Below are 18,706 nucleotides of genomic sequence, written 5' to 3' on the forward strand. Positions count from 1 at the left end.
TGCTATGGATTTGGATTAATTTAAAGTTAAATACGACATTTTCCGGATCACATGACTGTTGTTGACATGTACGCATGTACTAATTTAACTTAACAGTGTCGCCAGCTGAAAATATAAATTGACACCATCACATGACGTGATTTTACAGTTTTAGCTTTCCCAGCTGTTTAAATGTAATTTACAGACTTTTCAAGGGTAGAGATGATATTTTCCGGGTCACATGACTGTTGTTGACAGATATCAATTTAACTTAACAGTGTTGCCAGCTGCAAATGTAAATTGCCACGGTCACGTGACGTGCTTTTACAGTCTTAACATTTCCAACTGTTTAAATGTAATTTACAGTCTTTTCAAGGGTAAAGATGACATTTTTCAGGTCACATGACTGTTGTTGACAGATATCATTTAATCTTAACAGTGTTCCCAGCTGCAAATTTAAATTGACACCATCACATGACGTGATTTTACAGTTTTATCTTTCCCAGCTGTTTAAATGTAATTTACAGACTTTTCAAGGGTAGAGATGATATTTTCCGGGTCACATGACTGTTGTTGACAGATATCAATTTAACTTAACAGTGTTGCCAGCTGCAAATGTAAATTGCCACGGTCACGTGACGTGCTTTTACAGTCTTAACATTTCCAACTGTTTAAATGTAATTTACAGTCTTTTCAAGGGTAAAGATGACATTTTTCAGGTCACATGACTGTTGTTGACAGATATCATTTAATCTTAACAGTGTTCCCAGCTGCAAATTTAAATTGACACCATCACATGACGTGATTTTACAGTTTTATCTTTCCCAGCTGTTTAAATGTAATTTACAGACTTTTCAAGGGTAGAGATGATATTTTCCGGGTCACATGACTGTTGTTGACAGATATCAATTTAACTTAACAGTGTTGCCAGCTGCAAATGTAAATTGCCACGGTCACGTGACGTGCTTTTACAGTCTTAACATTTCCAACTGTTTAAATGTAATTTACAGACTTTTCAAGGGTAAAGATGACATTTTTCAGGTCACATGACTGTTGTTGACAGATATCATTTAATCTTAACTGTTAACGTTGATAATAATGGACTGTATTTATTTCTTTGATTTACACTTTATTTCAACTGAAATATACGGAGCAAAGGGGAGGCTCGTGTCCACCTTATAAGACTTGTAGATGCTCTCTCGGTCCGCGGTGTTGCCACTTCTCTCGCACCTCAACATTCCGCCCGCCTTGGAAGTACTCCGGTACTTTCGAAACTATTTAACTAACAACTAATATATAAATTTACGCTTTAAGTCCAATGCTACAAGAAACTTGAACAACTTGCTTATAACTAACTTAATCTAATATTATGTACTACTGTTTCCTTAAAACTTACATTATTGTCATTTAAATAAACCTAACAGTAGCGAAAAAACAAGCCAACAGGCCTTTTACATATCCTTAATATCTTAATTATGATCGGTCTTCTGAGTCCAATCATCATTTGGCAAAACACAAAGCTTGTTTACACCTCTCGTTACGTTGTTATTTCTTACGCGCACTTTCACAACACGTACCACACCGTCCGCTCCAGGCATTAGTTCGGTTACTCGTCCTAGCGGCCAGTTGCAGGGTGGTGCATGATCCTCTTTCAAAATCACTAGCGATCCAATTTGGAGCAAATCTGAAAACTTCTGTTTCCACTTGACTCTGGTCTGTAGTTCACATAAATATTCTTTATGCCACCTAGACCAATAGTGTTGACCCATTACTTGGAGATTCTGCCAGTGTTTTAAACGGTTTTCTGGCACTTGAGTTAAATCTCTTTCTGGAAGAGCTGTTAAGGATTTGCCAATCAGGAAATGCGCAGGAGTTAAAGCTGAACAATCTTCAGGGTCAGACGTCATCGGACATAATGGACGCGAATTTAATATACCCTCGATTTGTGTCAAAATGGTCGCAAGTTCCTCGAACGTTAAAGTCTTATTACCAATTACACGTTTAATATGCGATTTTGAACTTTTAATACCGGCTTCCCAAATGCCTCCGAAGCTAGGCGATTTTGCTGGGATGAAATGCCATTGAATTAGTTCGTTTGAGAGTTGATTGGCAATAATTTCAGACTTTTGTTTTAAAAATTCATAAACAGCTTTAATTTCATTATTCGCGCCTACATAGTTGGTCCCGTTATCGGAATAAATATTTACTGGTCTACCTCGGCGACTAATAAATCGTCTAAATGCAGCCATGAAAGCCTCAGTGGTTAGTTCAGTGACGAGCTCTATATGAACTGCCTTGACGGACATACAGACAAATAAGCACATATAAGCCTTTGTAATCTTTGCTCCCCGAGTTTTTCTATCCTTGATATAGAAAGGACCTCCGTAATCAGTACCAACATTTGCAAACGGTGGTGAACTGTTTACTCGACAGGCAGGTAAATCCCCCATCAAATACTCTAACGGTTTTGGGTTCGCCTTAAAGCACACCACGCAATTGCGAACAATATTTTTGCAAACACCTCGTCCCGATATCGGCCAAAAACGCTCTCTGATTGAGCAAAGAAGCGTCTGGACACCGCAATGTAATAGTCGTTCATGTTCTTGCGTTATTATTAATTTAGTTAACCGATGTTTACTAGGGAGAATTATCGGGTGTTTTTTGTCAAACGATTGACTCGCGTTCCTTAATCTTCCTCCTACCCGAATTAAGCCATCATCAATGAATGGATATAAGGTTAACAATTTACTTTTTTTATTAATGGGTTTATTTCGAGAAAGAAGGTCGTATTCGAGTGAAAAACATTGTTTTTGAACGGCAATAATTAAACATTTTAAAGCTTTGTCAATTTCTAAAGGTAAAAGTGCTCCTAATTGTCTCTGATTTTCTTTAATATTTTTAGTAAACCTTAAAACGTACGCAAGGATTCTTACAATTTTCGGTAGAGACGAAAATCTATTTGTTAACTCTGTTATAACATCGTTTTCTTTTGTTAATAACGTGCAAGTCAGGGAATTGCACTGTTCTGGTATAATTTCTGGCAAAACTTCCGTTGGTAAATTCCATTCAGAAAAATTGAGCTTGAGCCATTTGGGTCCAAACCACCACAACTTACTCTGACTTAAATCTGTTGCTAAAGCACCTCTTGACAATAAGTCAGCGGGATTGTCGCCTGAATTCACATGTCCCCAGTCATTGGCGTTGGACAACGTTTGTATCTCACTTACCCTGTTTGCTACGAAAGTTTTCCATCTGGTTGGGGTACCTCTGATCCACGCTAGTACAATTGTTGAATCCGTCCAAAGGTACTGCTTACTGGGCTTTATTTCCAACGACTCGGCTACCTTTTTTACTAAATTACTCAACAGAACAGCTCCGCATAACTCTAGCCGTGGTATATTTATTTGTTTCAACGGAGCTACCCTAGACTTTCCACATAATAAATTTGCAACCCACTCCATCGAGGGCAACTGGCAACGAAGATACACGCAAGCTCCATAAGCTTTGTTTGACGCGTCGCAAAATCCATGTATCTCAAAAGCAACATACCCATTTATCATGGCATGTCTTGGGATCCTAATGCTACCAATATTGTCCAGATCTCGATGAAACTCACTCCAGGACTCCAGTACTTGCTGTGGTATTTGCTCATCCCAACCTACCTTGTGTTTCCATAAATCTTGAATGACTATCTTTGCCCTGATTATCAGAGGACCTAAAAGCCCTAAAGGATCAAATATCTGACAAATTATTGATAATATTGCTCTTTTACTAAGACACTCAACATTTAACATATTAGGAACATTGATTTTATAACAGATTAAATCATTGTTGGAATCCCAGTATATTCCAAGAGTTTTATTTTGTTCTCCTTGGCCAATGTGTATCATGCTGACATCTAAACTTTCATCCAGCTCAAACCTTTTCAAGATGTCATCATCATTACATAACCATTTCCGTAGCGAAAACCCGGCTGATCTGAGAACTGAAGTTACGCTTTTTTGGAGTTCTAATATTTCTTCTTGACTGTTCGATCCTGTAAGCAGATCATCCATATAAAAATCCCTTTTTATTATTTTACTAGTATATGGATGCTCGCTTTCTACTTCTTCAGCCAAGTAAAATAAACATTTTACTGCTAGATAAGGCGATGAAGCATTGCCGTAAGTCACGGTATTCAGAGCATAAATCTTAAGTTCATCGGTTTCTGAAAAACGCCAAAATATCCTTTGATATTTTCGCTCATCTGTATCCACCAGTATTTGCCGATACATTTTTGAAATGTCGGCTGTCATGACATATAAATGAGTTCGAAATCTAGTCAATATAGAAAAAATATCTTGTTGTAAGGTCGGCCCTACATACTGGACATCATTGCGGGATAATCCTGTGTCAGTTTTGCAAGAAGAATCGAAGACTACCCTGCACTTAGTAGTTAGACTAGTCGTTTTCAAGACCGCATGATGTGGTAGGAAAAAACCTTCACTACTTTCTTCATCACATTCTGACATATGTTTAAGTTCGCAATATTCTCTCATAAAATCGTTATACTCTACTCTAAGTTCTGAGTTTTTAATTAATTTTCGTTCAAGCAGCTCAAATCTTCGCTTGGCAATTTCTTGGGAACTCCCTAACATTTTTAGATTGGGCTTAAACGGTATTTTAACAACAAACCTTCCTGACTCATCTCTTTTGACAGTCTTTGTAAAATAATCTTCACAAATTTTCTCACTCTCAGATAATATTTTAGTCTTACTTAATTCTTCCAATTCCCAAAACTTAACAATAATATTATCTGTTAGTGCGTCTGAATTTATCACCAAATTGCAATAATTAACTTGTGAAATTTGTGAACTGCCAGACATTCCTACTTCTCCTGCAATCACCCAACCAAATAATGTATTTTTTAATACAGGCAAATGTTTTCCTAATGTCTCGTAGCCAGGAATTAAAATTCTCCAAACAATATCAGAACCCAACAGTAAATCTATGTCACTTACCTCGTTAAATGTAGGATCTGCCAATTTCATCCAAGTTGGAATTTTAATTATCTGTTTATTAAAACTGACAGTTGGTAATTTGCATATTATATTAGGTAAAACAAGACATTTTATTTTTTGCTGAAAATCACCATTACACGATTGAATAGTTAAACTTGCTAATTTATTTACATTTGTAACTGTTTGACCAATGCCTTTTACTATATGCTCAATTGGAGTCGATATTAATCCTAAACTGTCGCATAACCTTTCAGATAAAAAATTTGATTGTGAACCCCCGTCCAGTAAAGCGCGTGCCTTTATTATTTTACCATTATCTCCCATTAGTAAAACCATCGCAGTCGATAACAAAACTTGGGACGGTCCGCCCAATCGCGCAACGTCGCATTGCGATTCGATTATATTTCGATCGGCCCCGGTCCCAACGCGTGCAATGGCGGCGGTCGAATTCTCGGGTGATTCTATAACGTTTTCTTGAGCGCCAGCGGTTGGCACATTTGGTTGATTGTTAGGAATTTCTCGGTCAAAATGTAAAACTGTGTTGTGTGCCTTATGACATTTGAAACATTTTCTCATTTTGCATTTCCAAAATGGATGTGTGTCTCTAAGGCAAATAGAGCACAATTTTAATCTCTTTACTTCGGAAATGCGCCCAGCTACCGACAAACCCAAAAATTTACTGCAATTAAATACACTATGTTCTTCATGACAGAAGTAACATTTCATTTTTTCAATAGCCGAAAACCCGTAGCCTCGAGTTTTCTTGCTAACTTGACTTTCACCTGAGGGTTTATTAAGTTTGCAGCTTTCCAACTTTTCCAGAATATCGCATTTTTGTTTTAAAAATGTATTTATATCATTCATCGTTGGTAAGTCGCCTGTAATTTTAAAACTTTCCCAATCGCGTCTAGTAACTGCATCAAATTTATTACACATAATGTATATAATTAAACGATCCCAAGATTCAGTTTCTTCTCCTAATGCTTTAAGAGCCCGCAAATGTTTTGTGTATGTGTCAAATAAATTTCTTAACTCAACGTGTGACTCTTTAACAATCTTAGGATGTTCAAAAATATCTCGAATGTGACTGTGAATAATCATATTTTTGTTTTCAAAACGATCTGACAAACTTTGCCAGGCAACAGCATAATTATCAGAGGATACTTGCAACGACTTAATACTTTGAGCAGCCTCCTTCACTAAAGAAGCTCTAAGGTAATAAAACTTCTGTATATTTGTGAGTGTTTCATTATCATGAACCAGTGCTGTAAAAATGTCCTTAAACTCTAACCAATGATTGTAATCACCATCAAAGGTTGGTATTGATATTGGAGGTAATTTTACCATAGAGCGAACCTGATCGTTAGACGTTGAACCAACCACTGATTCAGCATGAACCGCACTCAACCGATCCACTGCAATTAAACTCTCAAAGCGAACCTTTAAAATAGCCTTAACCTCGCCAATCAACTCAAAATATATATTTTCAAACAAAGTTCTTTCATTTTCGCCTGCGTCGGAATCATCTAGCAACTCTATATCTGACTGTAGTGTTTCAAACTCTTCGAAAAGAGGTTCTGTTTTTTCCAACCTAACTTGTAACTGATTGTATACACTATCAGGAACATTAATTTTTCCTATAACATTTTCCTGTAAATAAGTTCTCAAACGAGTTAGCTTGGATTTTACAGCACCCCTTTTGGCTTTCAATTCCGTAATGTTAGCCATTTATGACACAGTCGAAGGTATATTTTACAAAATAATAAATAAACTCTACTTGCCGTCTGACCCGTGGCGCAAATTTCTTGAAATTGCGTTTTCCTTCAAGTGGCGTCAAGTGCACGACTGCACCGCGTTAATAACTTCGTCGATGTGGCCTTTAGTTTCACTAATATGGGCACTGTTTTTGGTTTATTCTTCTCCAAACTTCACCAAAATCCGGTCGATGGACCAATGTTAACGTTGATAATAATGGACTGTATTTATTTCTTTGATTTACACTTTATTTCAACTGAAATATACGGAGCAAAGGGGAGGCTCGTGTCCACCTTATAAGACTTGTAGATGCTCTCTCGGTCCGCGGTGTTGCCACTTCTCTCGCACCTCAACATTAACAGTGTTCCCAGCTGCAAATTTAAATTGACACCATCACATGACGTGATTTTACAGTTTTATCTTTCCCAGCTGTTTAAATGTAATTTACAGACTTTTCAAGGGTAGAGATGATATTTTTCAGGTCACATGACTGTTGTTGACAGATATCAATTTAACTTAACAGTGTTGCCAGCTGCAAATGTAAATTGCCACGGTCACGTGACGTGCTTTTACAGTCTTAACATTTCCAACTGTTTCAATGTAATTTACAGACTTTTCAAGGGTAAAGATGACATTTTTCAGGTCACATGACTGTTGTTGACAGATATCATTTAATCTTAACAGTGTTCCCAGCTGCAAATTTAAATTGACACCATCACATGACGTGATTTTACAGTTTTATCTTTCCCAGCTGTTTAAATGTAATTTACAGACTTTTCAAGGGTAGAGATGATATTTTTCAGGTCACATGACTGTTGTTGACAGATATCAATTTTACTTAACAGTGTTGCCAGCTGCAAATTTAAATTGACACCATCACATGACGTGATTTTACAGTAAATTTTAATTGTCACGTGACGTGCTGTTACAATCTTAGATTTTCCAACTATTTCAATGTATTTTACAGACTTTTAAAGGTTATAGGTGACATTTTCCGTCATTAAGGAAGCGATTGTCATTATGACGTCCTTTGACAGTTGATCAATATATTATTTGGTTAAACTACGTCATCGTGATTATTCTTGATACAAACCTGTAATTTTGAAAAACAATAAAATCACAATTTTTAAATGCCAATAATTTGAATAATGAATAATTTGAAAACGACTACACCAAATGTCAATTTATTATATATTTTTAGAATCAGAAGAAAAAGACCTATCAACTATCCTAAATATTTTGTTTAAGTTGAATTTCAGGTTATAGAAATCATGAGATCATTTGTTTGTAATAACTAGTTGAAAGATGTCACATGCTTTGATTTGTAGGGTACTGCAAAATCTTTCACAAAAACATAAAATAAACCAAACGAAACCAAAAATTTGGATATTACGACGGCTTTTAGCTAAAACAGTGGATAATTCCCATAAATCAGAATAATCGAGGTGGAATCTTCCACAGAAAAAAATTAAAGAGATTCAACGAAGGCGATAAATAAAGAATGAAATTAAAGGCCGCACGAAGGTCCTAATTAAATTTGGAAGTTGGGACGTTAATCTTGAGTGGAGAAAGGCAATGAGGCTTCATGTAACGAATGGGCTAGTTAGACCTGCGTTAACCTAACGAAATTTATAGAAATTGTCTTGTGAAGTTGGGTAATAAACTTCTGGAACTTTTGTTATTAAGCTAAACCGATAGATCTTTTCGTGCAGTTCGAGCTAATGAAGCTTTTAGCCTTACAAACTGAACATTTTCGATTTGTTCGGAAAAACGTGCCTCGATATTAGACGCCATATTTTTCCAATACCGATCCGTGAGAAAGCAATAATTCAATCTGGATGCAAGAAAAGCCAAAATAAAGATTTGGTCCCTCGATTTGGACGAAATTCAATATAACTAAAAAAGCGGGCCTGAAAATCATATATATTTTAACTAAACCGTTGACTGAAAAATTGCCCGATCTTGAAAATGAATTTGCTTTGGGAAAAATTACAGCGGCTAGGTAATTTTCCTGATGCACGTTCGGTGTAGTTCCCTGTTAACCTAACTTTGAATTTTTAAAATCACCCGGAGTGCTACCTTATAGATAACGCCCGCGATCGATCTCGTCGTTAATATTTCAAAAGTAAGGTTTTGTATAGCGGGGACAACAATTTCAGGTTATCACAGTAATTCTATGCAATTCCATTCATAGGAAAAATGACCTTCTATTATACCGGCTTTATATGATTAGCGTGACCGTCGTTTATGAGTGTGGATGCGTAATTTATACTATATATAATTTTTTTTTTTTAATATAGGATTGTTTGTCACGAATTATGTTGCAATTATGAGCTTGAATGTATGTTTTTTCATCTTTACTAACCAGGTGTGTAACACACAAATAGTTAATTATTCAAAGGAATACAAAATGGAACAACTGATAAATTTGAGTAGGTATAGTCACGTGAATTACAGGAAACTGTACAAGAACCCCGACCACCTACTTTCGTTCGTTGCTTCCGTTCGCCTGACATAAACCCCATAGTGGAATAGGTAGACTTTATCAAAGATTCAATCAAAATCCGTCAACATGCTCCTCACGCGCTAATCAACGGAAATTAGATAATAAATCCTTTAGGGCCCGTTTGCAATGTGGAACAGTCTTTGCGAGTTGCCTAATCAGCGGAACGTGAGGTCCTTTCAGCTCACGGTTCATCAAAAGGGCATTTTGTAATCAAATTCTTGTCCGGTTTGTTCAATTTCTCATTGTTTCCTGGTGGTGATTATGACCATTGTTGCCTGTGTGTATTGACCGGTCATATATGTTCGGTTAAACCTTTGGAATAAGGGCCTAAATCCGGTCTTTCGATTCACAATGTGCATTTCGGTAAAGCTAACAGACGTTCGGGGAGTTTGTGGCACTCCATTTTCGGAATTAGCAAGTCCTATCAGTTCGACAAACAAAATCCTTTCAAGCTCTCTGAATATGAATAATTTAACTTGTCGGTATACTACTTTAATTTCGCATAATGCTCGATTCGACTTCTACACATTTGAATTTCAGATCCTACACCACACTAGGGTCGTTTTCTCAATTACGTTTGCTGAACTTGTTTCCAGCCCAAATTCTTCAGAGGATAATAATTCAATTTATTTTAAAGGAGAATTTATTTCCATTTCAATTAAGTTACAAGTTTTCCTCGAATACGAACCACATATATTTCAGTTACCAGTGTTTTGCCAGGAGTCATTAGCTGGTTGGGTATAAATAGAAAAGTGTTGTAACAAGTGTTTATTAAGGACTCATTAAAAAGTGATGTTTTTATTGATACAAGGCCAGGCGATTCTGGTCAAGTGTATATACTGGATACGCCCACCCACATGCCGGTTTGTTGTGACAATAAAAGATCATTTATTCCAAACTGTTTGTTTGTCGTGCACTTGCTTCAATTACACTACAAAGTTTTTGAGAGTTTAGTTTTTGCTTTTGACATTTTAACAACGTGTACCAGTCGGAAACCGATAAACAACGTATAATAACTCATTTACGAGTGTTTTCTATGATCTATTGAATTTTTATTAGTTCTTTATTTCAACCTGTATGTTTGTGCATGTGCCAACGTTATACAAATAATAGATAAACTAAAAATAAAAAGACTTTTGACTAATAATATGATGGAAGCTATAATACTTGACTTTTTCCCATGCTATTCCATTTAAATTATCTGACTGGTCAATTTCTAGCTAAAATTTATTAAAAGCTTAAACGTGTGAAAACCAAGCAAAAAAATTTTTTATGTAATATTTAAACTTTAATACTATTGCTTTTTATATAACCTGTTAGGAGGTTTGATTATACTTAATATACAAATTTTGGGAAGAACGTAAGTGACATAGAATAGAAGTTTTAAAATTTTTCAATTTTCAAACCTCATTACAAGCTTTTTTTTCGTTTTAGAATAAAACTTTAAATAGAAAAGTAATGGATACAAATATCTAGTATATTTATAGACAAATTAGTTTTACCAAACGTCCGGTGAGAATTCCGTCTCATTCAACTCACTATAAACAGAAGAGAGATAGAGCACATGTCCTTTTCTACGTCACAGAGGTGTACCAAATAAGTATGGCTTTCACTGATTTTTTTAAAAAAAGAAAAAATAGCTGTCACATATTTTTCTGCGTACTAATTAAGGCAAAATATTTAGTTTATTTTCAACCAGGTATGTAATAACGTTATTTCTTATGTGTAAACCAGGTGGAAAGATGAAAATAACCTGCTTTTACTTTCCTCCCGGGTGGAAAGAACTCACTTTCCACCCGGGTGAATGTCAATGTCACTTTCTACTCGGGTGAATGTAAATGTCACTTTCCACTCGCGTGAATGTCAATATGCGTTTTGTCATATCTGGGCTTACTTTTTATAGAAGAGACTGTGCCGCCACCTCTGTAACAGCTCGCAGCTCAGATGATGATGAGTAACATCTGCGTCTTCAGAAATCTCCATGTTAAAAGCACTTTAAGGAACGTTTCAGCTCAAAATATTAATGACAGAATAGCACAATAATGACGTTGTCAAAATTGTAAACAAATCACCAGTCGTTTATTATGGTTGAAGTCATAACCACTCGTACACCTATACTACCTTATTGTTAGAGACTATTAGCAATCAATATTTCAACTGAATAGTTTATTAAAAGTTCGATGAGATTTTGATAAATGGTTGAAAATAAAATAGTATTCAAACCACGGTAGAAAGTTTAATTTCTGTCTCGAGATAAAGTTCTCGGCGAACTACCTAATTTCTCGACACAAATCAAACACTTTCCACCTGAGTATGTAATATACTATTACGATCCCATTGAATGTCGATACAGTATTAGTCAAATAAGTTTAGTATTTATCAATGAATCCAAAAAATTGGGCATCGCATATGAAAAAAGTAAATTTGGGTAGCCACGTAATTTTGAGACAACCTGTATAATTAATGTTTTTAGTATAACATAGAAATTGTAAAACTATTCCAACAAGAATAATTTTTTTTATTTTTCTATTTTACATTAAAAGAGAATAAGTTAATGTAATAAATCTGAAATTTAACTCTCATTTCAAAATTGTACAGGGTGTTTCAGAATACGTTTGGCAAACTTGCAACTGTGCGAAAATTAGAAGAAAATTTTGTATTAAAAATTTTTAATTTTTATTGTCAGATATGCTGAAAACCTTGCATAATACAACAAAAACTGTTTTTCTCTGTACAAGCTATTTACCAATTTTGAAAAATGTACTAATTCCGTAAACTATAATTTTTTACCCAAAAACCTTACACATATTTAGAGACCTAATCAACATAAATTAGGTAAGACAGTATCTAAGAATTTTGCAAAATTAGAAAAACATCCAATTTTACTGTATCAAACAAAGAAGAAACACGTTTATTGACCACATAAAAATGGATTTTTGTGACATTTCAACACTTTTCCTCTGGTAGATTAATTAAAAACACATTGTATCACAGTGCCAAGGTTAATTATCACGTTAGTGCATTACAAACAATTATCATAAATTGTTATTTTGTCGAGTCACAGTATCTACTAGTATTTTGGTTTTACATTTTAGGTAACTGTTCAATTTACAGCTTAAATTTAATTCATACTTTTAGCTCCCAAATTCACAGTTCTAAATACAGTTGTCTCAAAAAAAATTAAGTAATAATAATAAAGCTTATTAAGGAAAATTGTTTTTGAATAATATATTGAAAAAACATGATTTCACCAGGTTGTTAAAGTTAAAACAAATCACCACTCATGCATTTCAAACTTGCATTTCCTATACAAAAAGTTAAATTAAAAAGTATCATGCACGAAACCAGCATTATACATTTTACTTTTAGTTTTCTGGCCTGACGTGTAACTCGTTCATAGTGAAGTTTACCAGAATGAGGGGTAGTTTACGAAACTAAACAAAAGTTTTAATCAAAAAACATTGGACCAACCTACCTAAACTCGGCCTTTCCAGAAAACCGTAGTCGCACGAATCAGCACTGAATCACTGTTAAAAAGCACTTTTGCCAACACCCGAAAATTATTAAAACGACATGAAAAATGGCCGACAGTTGTTCTGGGACTAGATTTTAATGGTCGCGATTGTTTTTCACGCTATAATTAAACCACAATAATTTTCATCCAGGTTTGCTGGCCGTCGTTCCAGATTTCTGTGTCTTCAAAGCATCTGAAACAAAAAATTTCGGGAATTAATGTTACAGCACCGAAGGGTGTGGTTAGGAGTGATTTATACATATTTAGTGAGTTTGCTGTGTTAATTGGAGTTTATAATTTAGAGGGGCGTATAAAACTTAACAAACGACAGCGGTGAGAAAATTTACATAGAATCAACGAAACGTTTCTGGATTATTCACGTGGTTATTCAAATTTTGAGAGATAAAGAAGGGGCTTAGTTTATGTCTTTATAAAGTTATGTAGTTAATTTTAATGACATAAAATTGTGTAGAAAGTTGTCTAATTTCAACTTAACCTAATCATTAGTAATTAAGTTGAATCGATGTTTCAGTAAGCTTAAAAGTGCATCCTTTAAAGGTGGTACAACTAGTTAATCTTCTGGTCAAACTGTGGATAAATACTTGAAACCAAATTTTTTACTGACATTCAAAAAATTATCAGTTTATTAGTAATGTTTTAAATAAAATTCCTAATTTTAGAATAACAAACAAATCAAATTATGATTGATTTAATACAATTTTAATCCTGAACGGATTTTTCTGGGTCACACTAAATCCAGTCAGTCTCATAGCTAAAGCTGGATTACGATGTTTTATGGTTTTGCAAATTTTAAAACACGTTAATTTGGAGAATTGCGTAGCTTTAAAAGGATTATCAAGAATTTTCTTGTTTTAGTACGTATTTGACCTGGCGAAATTATTTTTTGGGCCAACTGGCAGAAACAATATCAAGTCCACACCCCCGCCAGAAAAATTTAATTAAAAACTGGATAATTAAACCATTAAACAATCCAAAATTTGATCCCTTTCAGGTCATTAAAATCGCTTAATTTAGTCCCCAACTAAATCTGACATTCATATTCGACAATAGAATATCGTAGCTTTGAATCGGACCCTTCTTCCCGTAAATACTGGATAGGAGTTAACAAAGTGGAAAGATAATGCAGATCCAGTCTCCATAAGAGATCGGGGGATATTGCCTGGAATAAAATGCTCGGCACCAAAAAAAGCTTATATTGAATAAGTTGTGGGGGAAATGGCATCGTTATAATTTGGTGGATGATGAAAGGCGTTTTCGTTAACGCGAAAAGTAGATTACGTTCTAAGAGAATTTTTTCCAAATGGCAGACAGACACAAACCTTATTTTGGGGGAAGAACACGCTCGTGTGTTCGTCGATTGCCCCCCAAATTGCTCGAAATACTTCCAAATTTCCCACCTGTCTGGAATATAAATCGGTTTGCGTGAATCGAGTTAATCAAATTCTCGGTGGAAATATGAACGGTAACTTTGCGCCTGTGTCAATTCCCTTAAGAAATTTGATTTGTTGAAAAATTGCGTAAACCTCAAATAAATTGCATTCGAGCAATGTTTGAGGTTAATTTTCACGTACTAATAGCTGAAAAGAATAATCAAATTAGATAAACAGAGGGGCAAGATTTAAAATTTGTAGCAGACATTTTTATTTCTAGAGTTAAATTAGAAATAACAGCTCCAATTTGCTCCAGAAGGATTCCAATGCACATATTTATACCAAGATATTAAATTAGATGAGGAAATAATTTTTTTGTGTTGTGCAGAAGTGCAATTTTGGCAAATTTTTTATATTGATTCATAAGGGATCCAATGCACAGCAAAAGGGTATATTTATACCAAAGGACCTTAAATTAGATGAAATAACCACTTTGAACCTTTTGAAAATTGGAAAAATATCATTTTTTGTCAAAATTTTAATTAAATAAGATAAAGAAAGACATTTTTTTTATTTTTTGTGTTAAAATCTTTTAGTGACATTTTCAGTAATGTAACACAATGAGTAGATATTTCTGTTTATATTGGCACAACCTTAAAAAGTATTTGATATTGTATTACTGGATTGTACTGCTTTATTTCAGTTATGTTGCCAAACAATTGTTGATTGCCAAGTACATTAATTTTTTTATGTGACATTTGAAAATTTGTTTATTTTCAACCAGGTATGTAATAACATTATTTCTTATGTGTAAACCAGGTGGAAAGATGAAAATTACCTGCTTTTACTTTCCACCCGGGTGGAAAGTGAGTACTTTCCAACTTTACTACGTACTCACTTTCCACCCGGGTAAATGTCACTTTCCACCCGGGTAAATGTCACTTTCTACCCGGGTGAATGTCAATATGCGTTTTGTCATATCTGGGCTTACAGTATTTCAACTGAATGATTTATTAAAAGTTCGATGTAAATAGTATACAAACCACGGTAGAAAGTTTAATTTCTGTCTCGAGATAAAGTTTACCTAATCTAACTACCTAATCTCTCGACAGAAATCAAACACTTTCCACCTGAGTATGTAATATACTATTATATGTTTTAAAAAGAAGAATTTTTTTGCTAAAACTTTACTCACAAACAGTATTTTTACATTTGGATAACCACACCAAGTTTGGATAATCAAATCCTAAATGACAAATAATTAACTATATAGACTCTAATTTTAAATGATTAACCATATAGAACAAACATTTGGCTTCTATCCAAAACCTTCAAAGAAAACCAGACTGAAATTCACCTCCACATCCTTATAACTAACTGAAAAACTCTAAATTTTGGCAACACTTACCGAACAAACGTTTAATTATGTTACAATATTTATATAAAAAGTCTAATGTTTACAGTAAACAGCAGGAACAGTTTAAATAAAGTGTGTTTTGTGTGCGTGTCTCATAAGAAAACCATTTCCTGTCAAAGTACTTTTGTAGTAAACTTTTAGCTAATAAAAGGTTAGAGTGAATATTGAGCTATATAAAAGTAATATCTACCACAATAAGCATTTTTTACGATCGGCCATTAAATGCTGCAGTAAATGGAAAACAGCCAAATATACGTTTATATCTTTCTCTGTTCCTTAATAAAAAGAAACATTGACTGTATAATAAAAACCAATGTTTAACAAAAATTTGAAACACTTTCACTGAAACCAGATTCACTTTTCAAAGTCAAACAGTACAAAAATAGAATTTATTTTATTGAACAATAAAAATTTTACTGCCTTTTAATGGTACAGTTCGCGCTCTTGATACACTTTTCCAACTTTTACGAATCGTAGCTTTTTTATTACTGATGTTGTTACTTAAATCCTTCAGTAGTTTTAATTGTGATACCTTTATTTGTGTGGAAAATCAATTTTAACCTATTAATACCACTAAATATTAAAACAGAGTAAAATGACTGCATTTTTAAACACTTTTTGAAATAGCATTAGCAAATTGGGGTTTTTCACTCCTTATTTTAATAATAATTTCCTAATCCGCTTAATAGCAACCAACACCTCAAACAAATAACCTCACAATTGCCCACTTAACGTTTCTAACTCAAGCAGCAGCAGGCATTTGCACAATCAACTACAATTGCTTTTAATTGCGTTGAAATTATTGCCGTGATGACGATAAATTTTCATAAAGCCAGGGCGATAATTAGAATGGACTTTCTGGCCGGGTCGTGAGGGTTTTAATTCGATGACTAATTGATGAATTGGCTAGGGTCAGAATTTGGAAATCCAATCGAATTCTATATGACTAAGTTATTTGGGTTTGCCAAGTTTTTACAATACGAAATTATGTTAAATTTATTTTAGCTATTTATGCAGGATTTACATAAATTTCTTGGTGATTGGTCAAAAAAGCAACCTTCATCTTGCTGCTTGACAAATGAATAGTTCACCAAAACAAATTATTTATTTCATCTGGATAAGCTTGTACTCTGTCAAGTATCATTGGGAAAAGTCTGAAGTTTTAACTCCACATTCGATATTGTCTTGAAAGAAAGCAAAAATATCATTTTCCACTTTTCTTTCTCCCATAAAAGGCACTTATTCCATAAAACCAACCCCCTTCAAGAAGCCTTCGCAGGCTATTCGTTGCCTTTAAAGTTAATTTAAGGAAAAGTTTTTCGAGTACGAAATATTTGCGCAAAACCGAATTAACTCGACCTAAAATTGTCGTTGTTATCAGCAAATTCAGTCGATCTGTGAGAGTTATTTGCGAACCAAGGCTTTTGACCCTAATAAATTAAAAAATTAAACGGTATTAATTAGTGGGCAATAATACTCTACGAACATTATCTCTGGCATTTCAATTCAAATATTTGTTTTTCGGTTAAAAGTATTTAAGTAACACCCAAGGTTTGGTATTTGCTTACCTCTAGTTTTAGCTGTATTTACTTAAGAAAAAATGGTTTTTTAAGAAATTTACATAATACTAAAACCATCAATTCTCACTCAACAACTTTCTAATAGTTTATTAATGATTGACATTATCGACTATGTATACATTTTCATTAGGTCAAAAAACAACAATGTAATTATTACCATACTTAATAATTTATGAATTTTTTAGTAGTAAGTACTGTTTATCAATACTCGTGTCAAATAAAATTTGTATAATCTGTGTTATGACAATTTTCTATCGTGACAAATGAACGAATTAGCACTTCGTCGCCTCTTAATAGAATAATGATTGATGTTCATTAATGACATTTAGCTGTTTTACATCTCGTTATAATGATGCGAATCATAATAATGGTAATTACCTGAATTAATTCATTAGTCAATAGTTTTGATAAATTTACGCTCAATTGTTATTAGTGGGAAGGTAATTTATCAAGCGACATAGATGTGACGGTTGATGAGGACAAAAATAAATTGCTAATCAATGAACAATAAAATGGTTGTTTATAGTATGACAATATGACAGAAATACAATAAAGGCAAGAAAACGTTTATTTAAAAGTATTGACATTTTTTGCTGCATTTCCCTCTAGTACTTACATATAGGGAAAATCAAACCAAATCAGGATTACGTCACAAATTTTAGATTTGACATTTCGTTCGATTGGTAACCATAAGCGTTGTTGTCAGGTTTATATGCTTCTGACGATTCCTAATTAGTTATGAAATGATTCTAGGAACATCTGGCATTCATAATAGATTTTTCAGTGATTTACAAGATATTTAGAGTCATCTGGCATTTTTAAAATAATTTATAGAAGCGTCTGGCATATGCTAAAAGTTTTCTAAAATGTTTTCAAAGTTTTTATAGGCCTCTGACAGTTAATTTTAAAATGCATTCTAAAAATAATTTTACAATCTTCTGATAACTTTATAATGAATGATTCTTTATACATATGGTATTTCAAAAGTGATTTTAAAGGTATCTGGGAATAGGAAAAGATTCTTGTAGTGTGTTAGTGGTTTATGGCAAAATTAAAAATGATCCTGGAAGCAACTGGGATTTATAAAAGATTCTTCAGATTCTAGAGGTTTCTGGCATTTCTAAAGTAAGTCGTGTTAAATAAATGTTTATGTTCATGAAAATGATTCTGAAAACATTTGGAAATATCTAAAAACCTCCTAGAATCATCTAGCAGATATAGTAGTTTCTATAACAGTATTTAAAGTACTTAGATCGTTCTGGAATCGTCAAAAAAGCTTTAGACGTATCTAGCAAATATTAAAATTTTCTTGGAAAGTTTAAAGACTTTTAGAGGTAGCAAATAGATGTTTTCGTTTCTTACACACTTTGACCAAAAGGTAATTTTTCTGTGGCGTCTTCTTAATTTTGTTTGATTTTCAGTGTTTACAAATTATTGCCACAGATTCGTAATATAATCAATTTATAATTGTATTTAATATGACAACCCCTTTTTCTTAATAAGAGAATATTATATATGTATATTATATGGGTATTATGAATTATGTTCTCGGTTTTAAGCAGAT

The 18,706-nt window shown here is 33.8% G+C and overlaps 2 protein-coding genes across 10 annotated transcripts in view; both read right to left on the reverse strand.

The window, feature by feature from the left end:
- Positions 1 to 18,706, reverse strand: part of Octbeta2R (Octopamine beta2 receptor) — a 74,998-nt gene that overhangs the window by 45,056 nt on the left and 11,236 nt on the right. For 6 of the 9 annotated variants that reach the window (XM_081979279.1, XM_081979278.1, XM_081979283.1 and 3 more), the window contains exon 2: positions 12,716 to 12,947. The exons of the other annotated variants lie outside the window; for them this stretch is intronic. The gene's annotated coding sequence lies outside the window, so the exon portion shown is untranslated. The remainder of the gene's footprint in view (positions 1 to 12,715; positions 12,948 to 18,706) is intronic. 9 annotated transcript variants of the gene reach the window in all.
- On the reverse strand, positions 1,449 to 4,616 carry LOC145727795 (uncharacterized). The gene has a single exon (XM_081977617.1). It carries the CDS (start codon positions 4,614 to 4,616, stop codon positions 1,449 to 1,451), a length of 3,168 nt encoding a protein of 1,055 aa, XP_081833743.1.

The sequence above is a fragment of the Ips typographus genome, linkage group LG4 (genome assembly GCF_016097725.1).
Source record: "Ips typographus isolate SLU linkage group LG4, UJ_Ityp_2.0, whole genome shotgun sequence".
In the NCBI taxonomy this organism is placed as follows: domain Eukaryota; kingdom Metazoa; phylum Arthropoda; class Insecta; order Coleoptera; family Curculionidae; genus Ips; species Ips typographus.

Bases quoted from the DNA above. Each gene is read 5' to 3' on its own strand.
- LOC145727795 (XM_081977617.1), bottom strand. From the start codon at position 4,616: ATGTTAGGGAGTTCCCAAGAAATTGCCAAGCGAAGATTTGAGCTGCTT.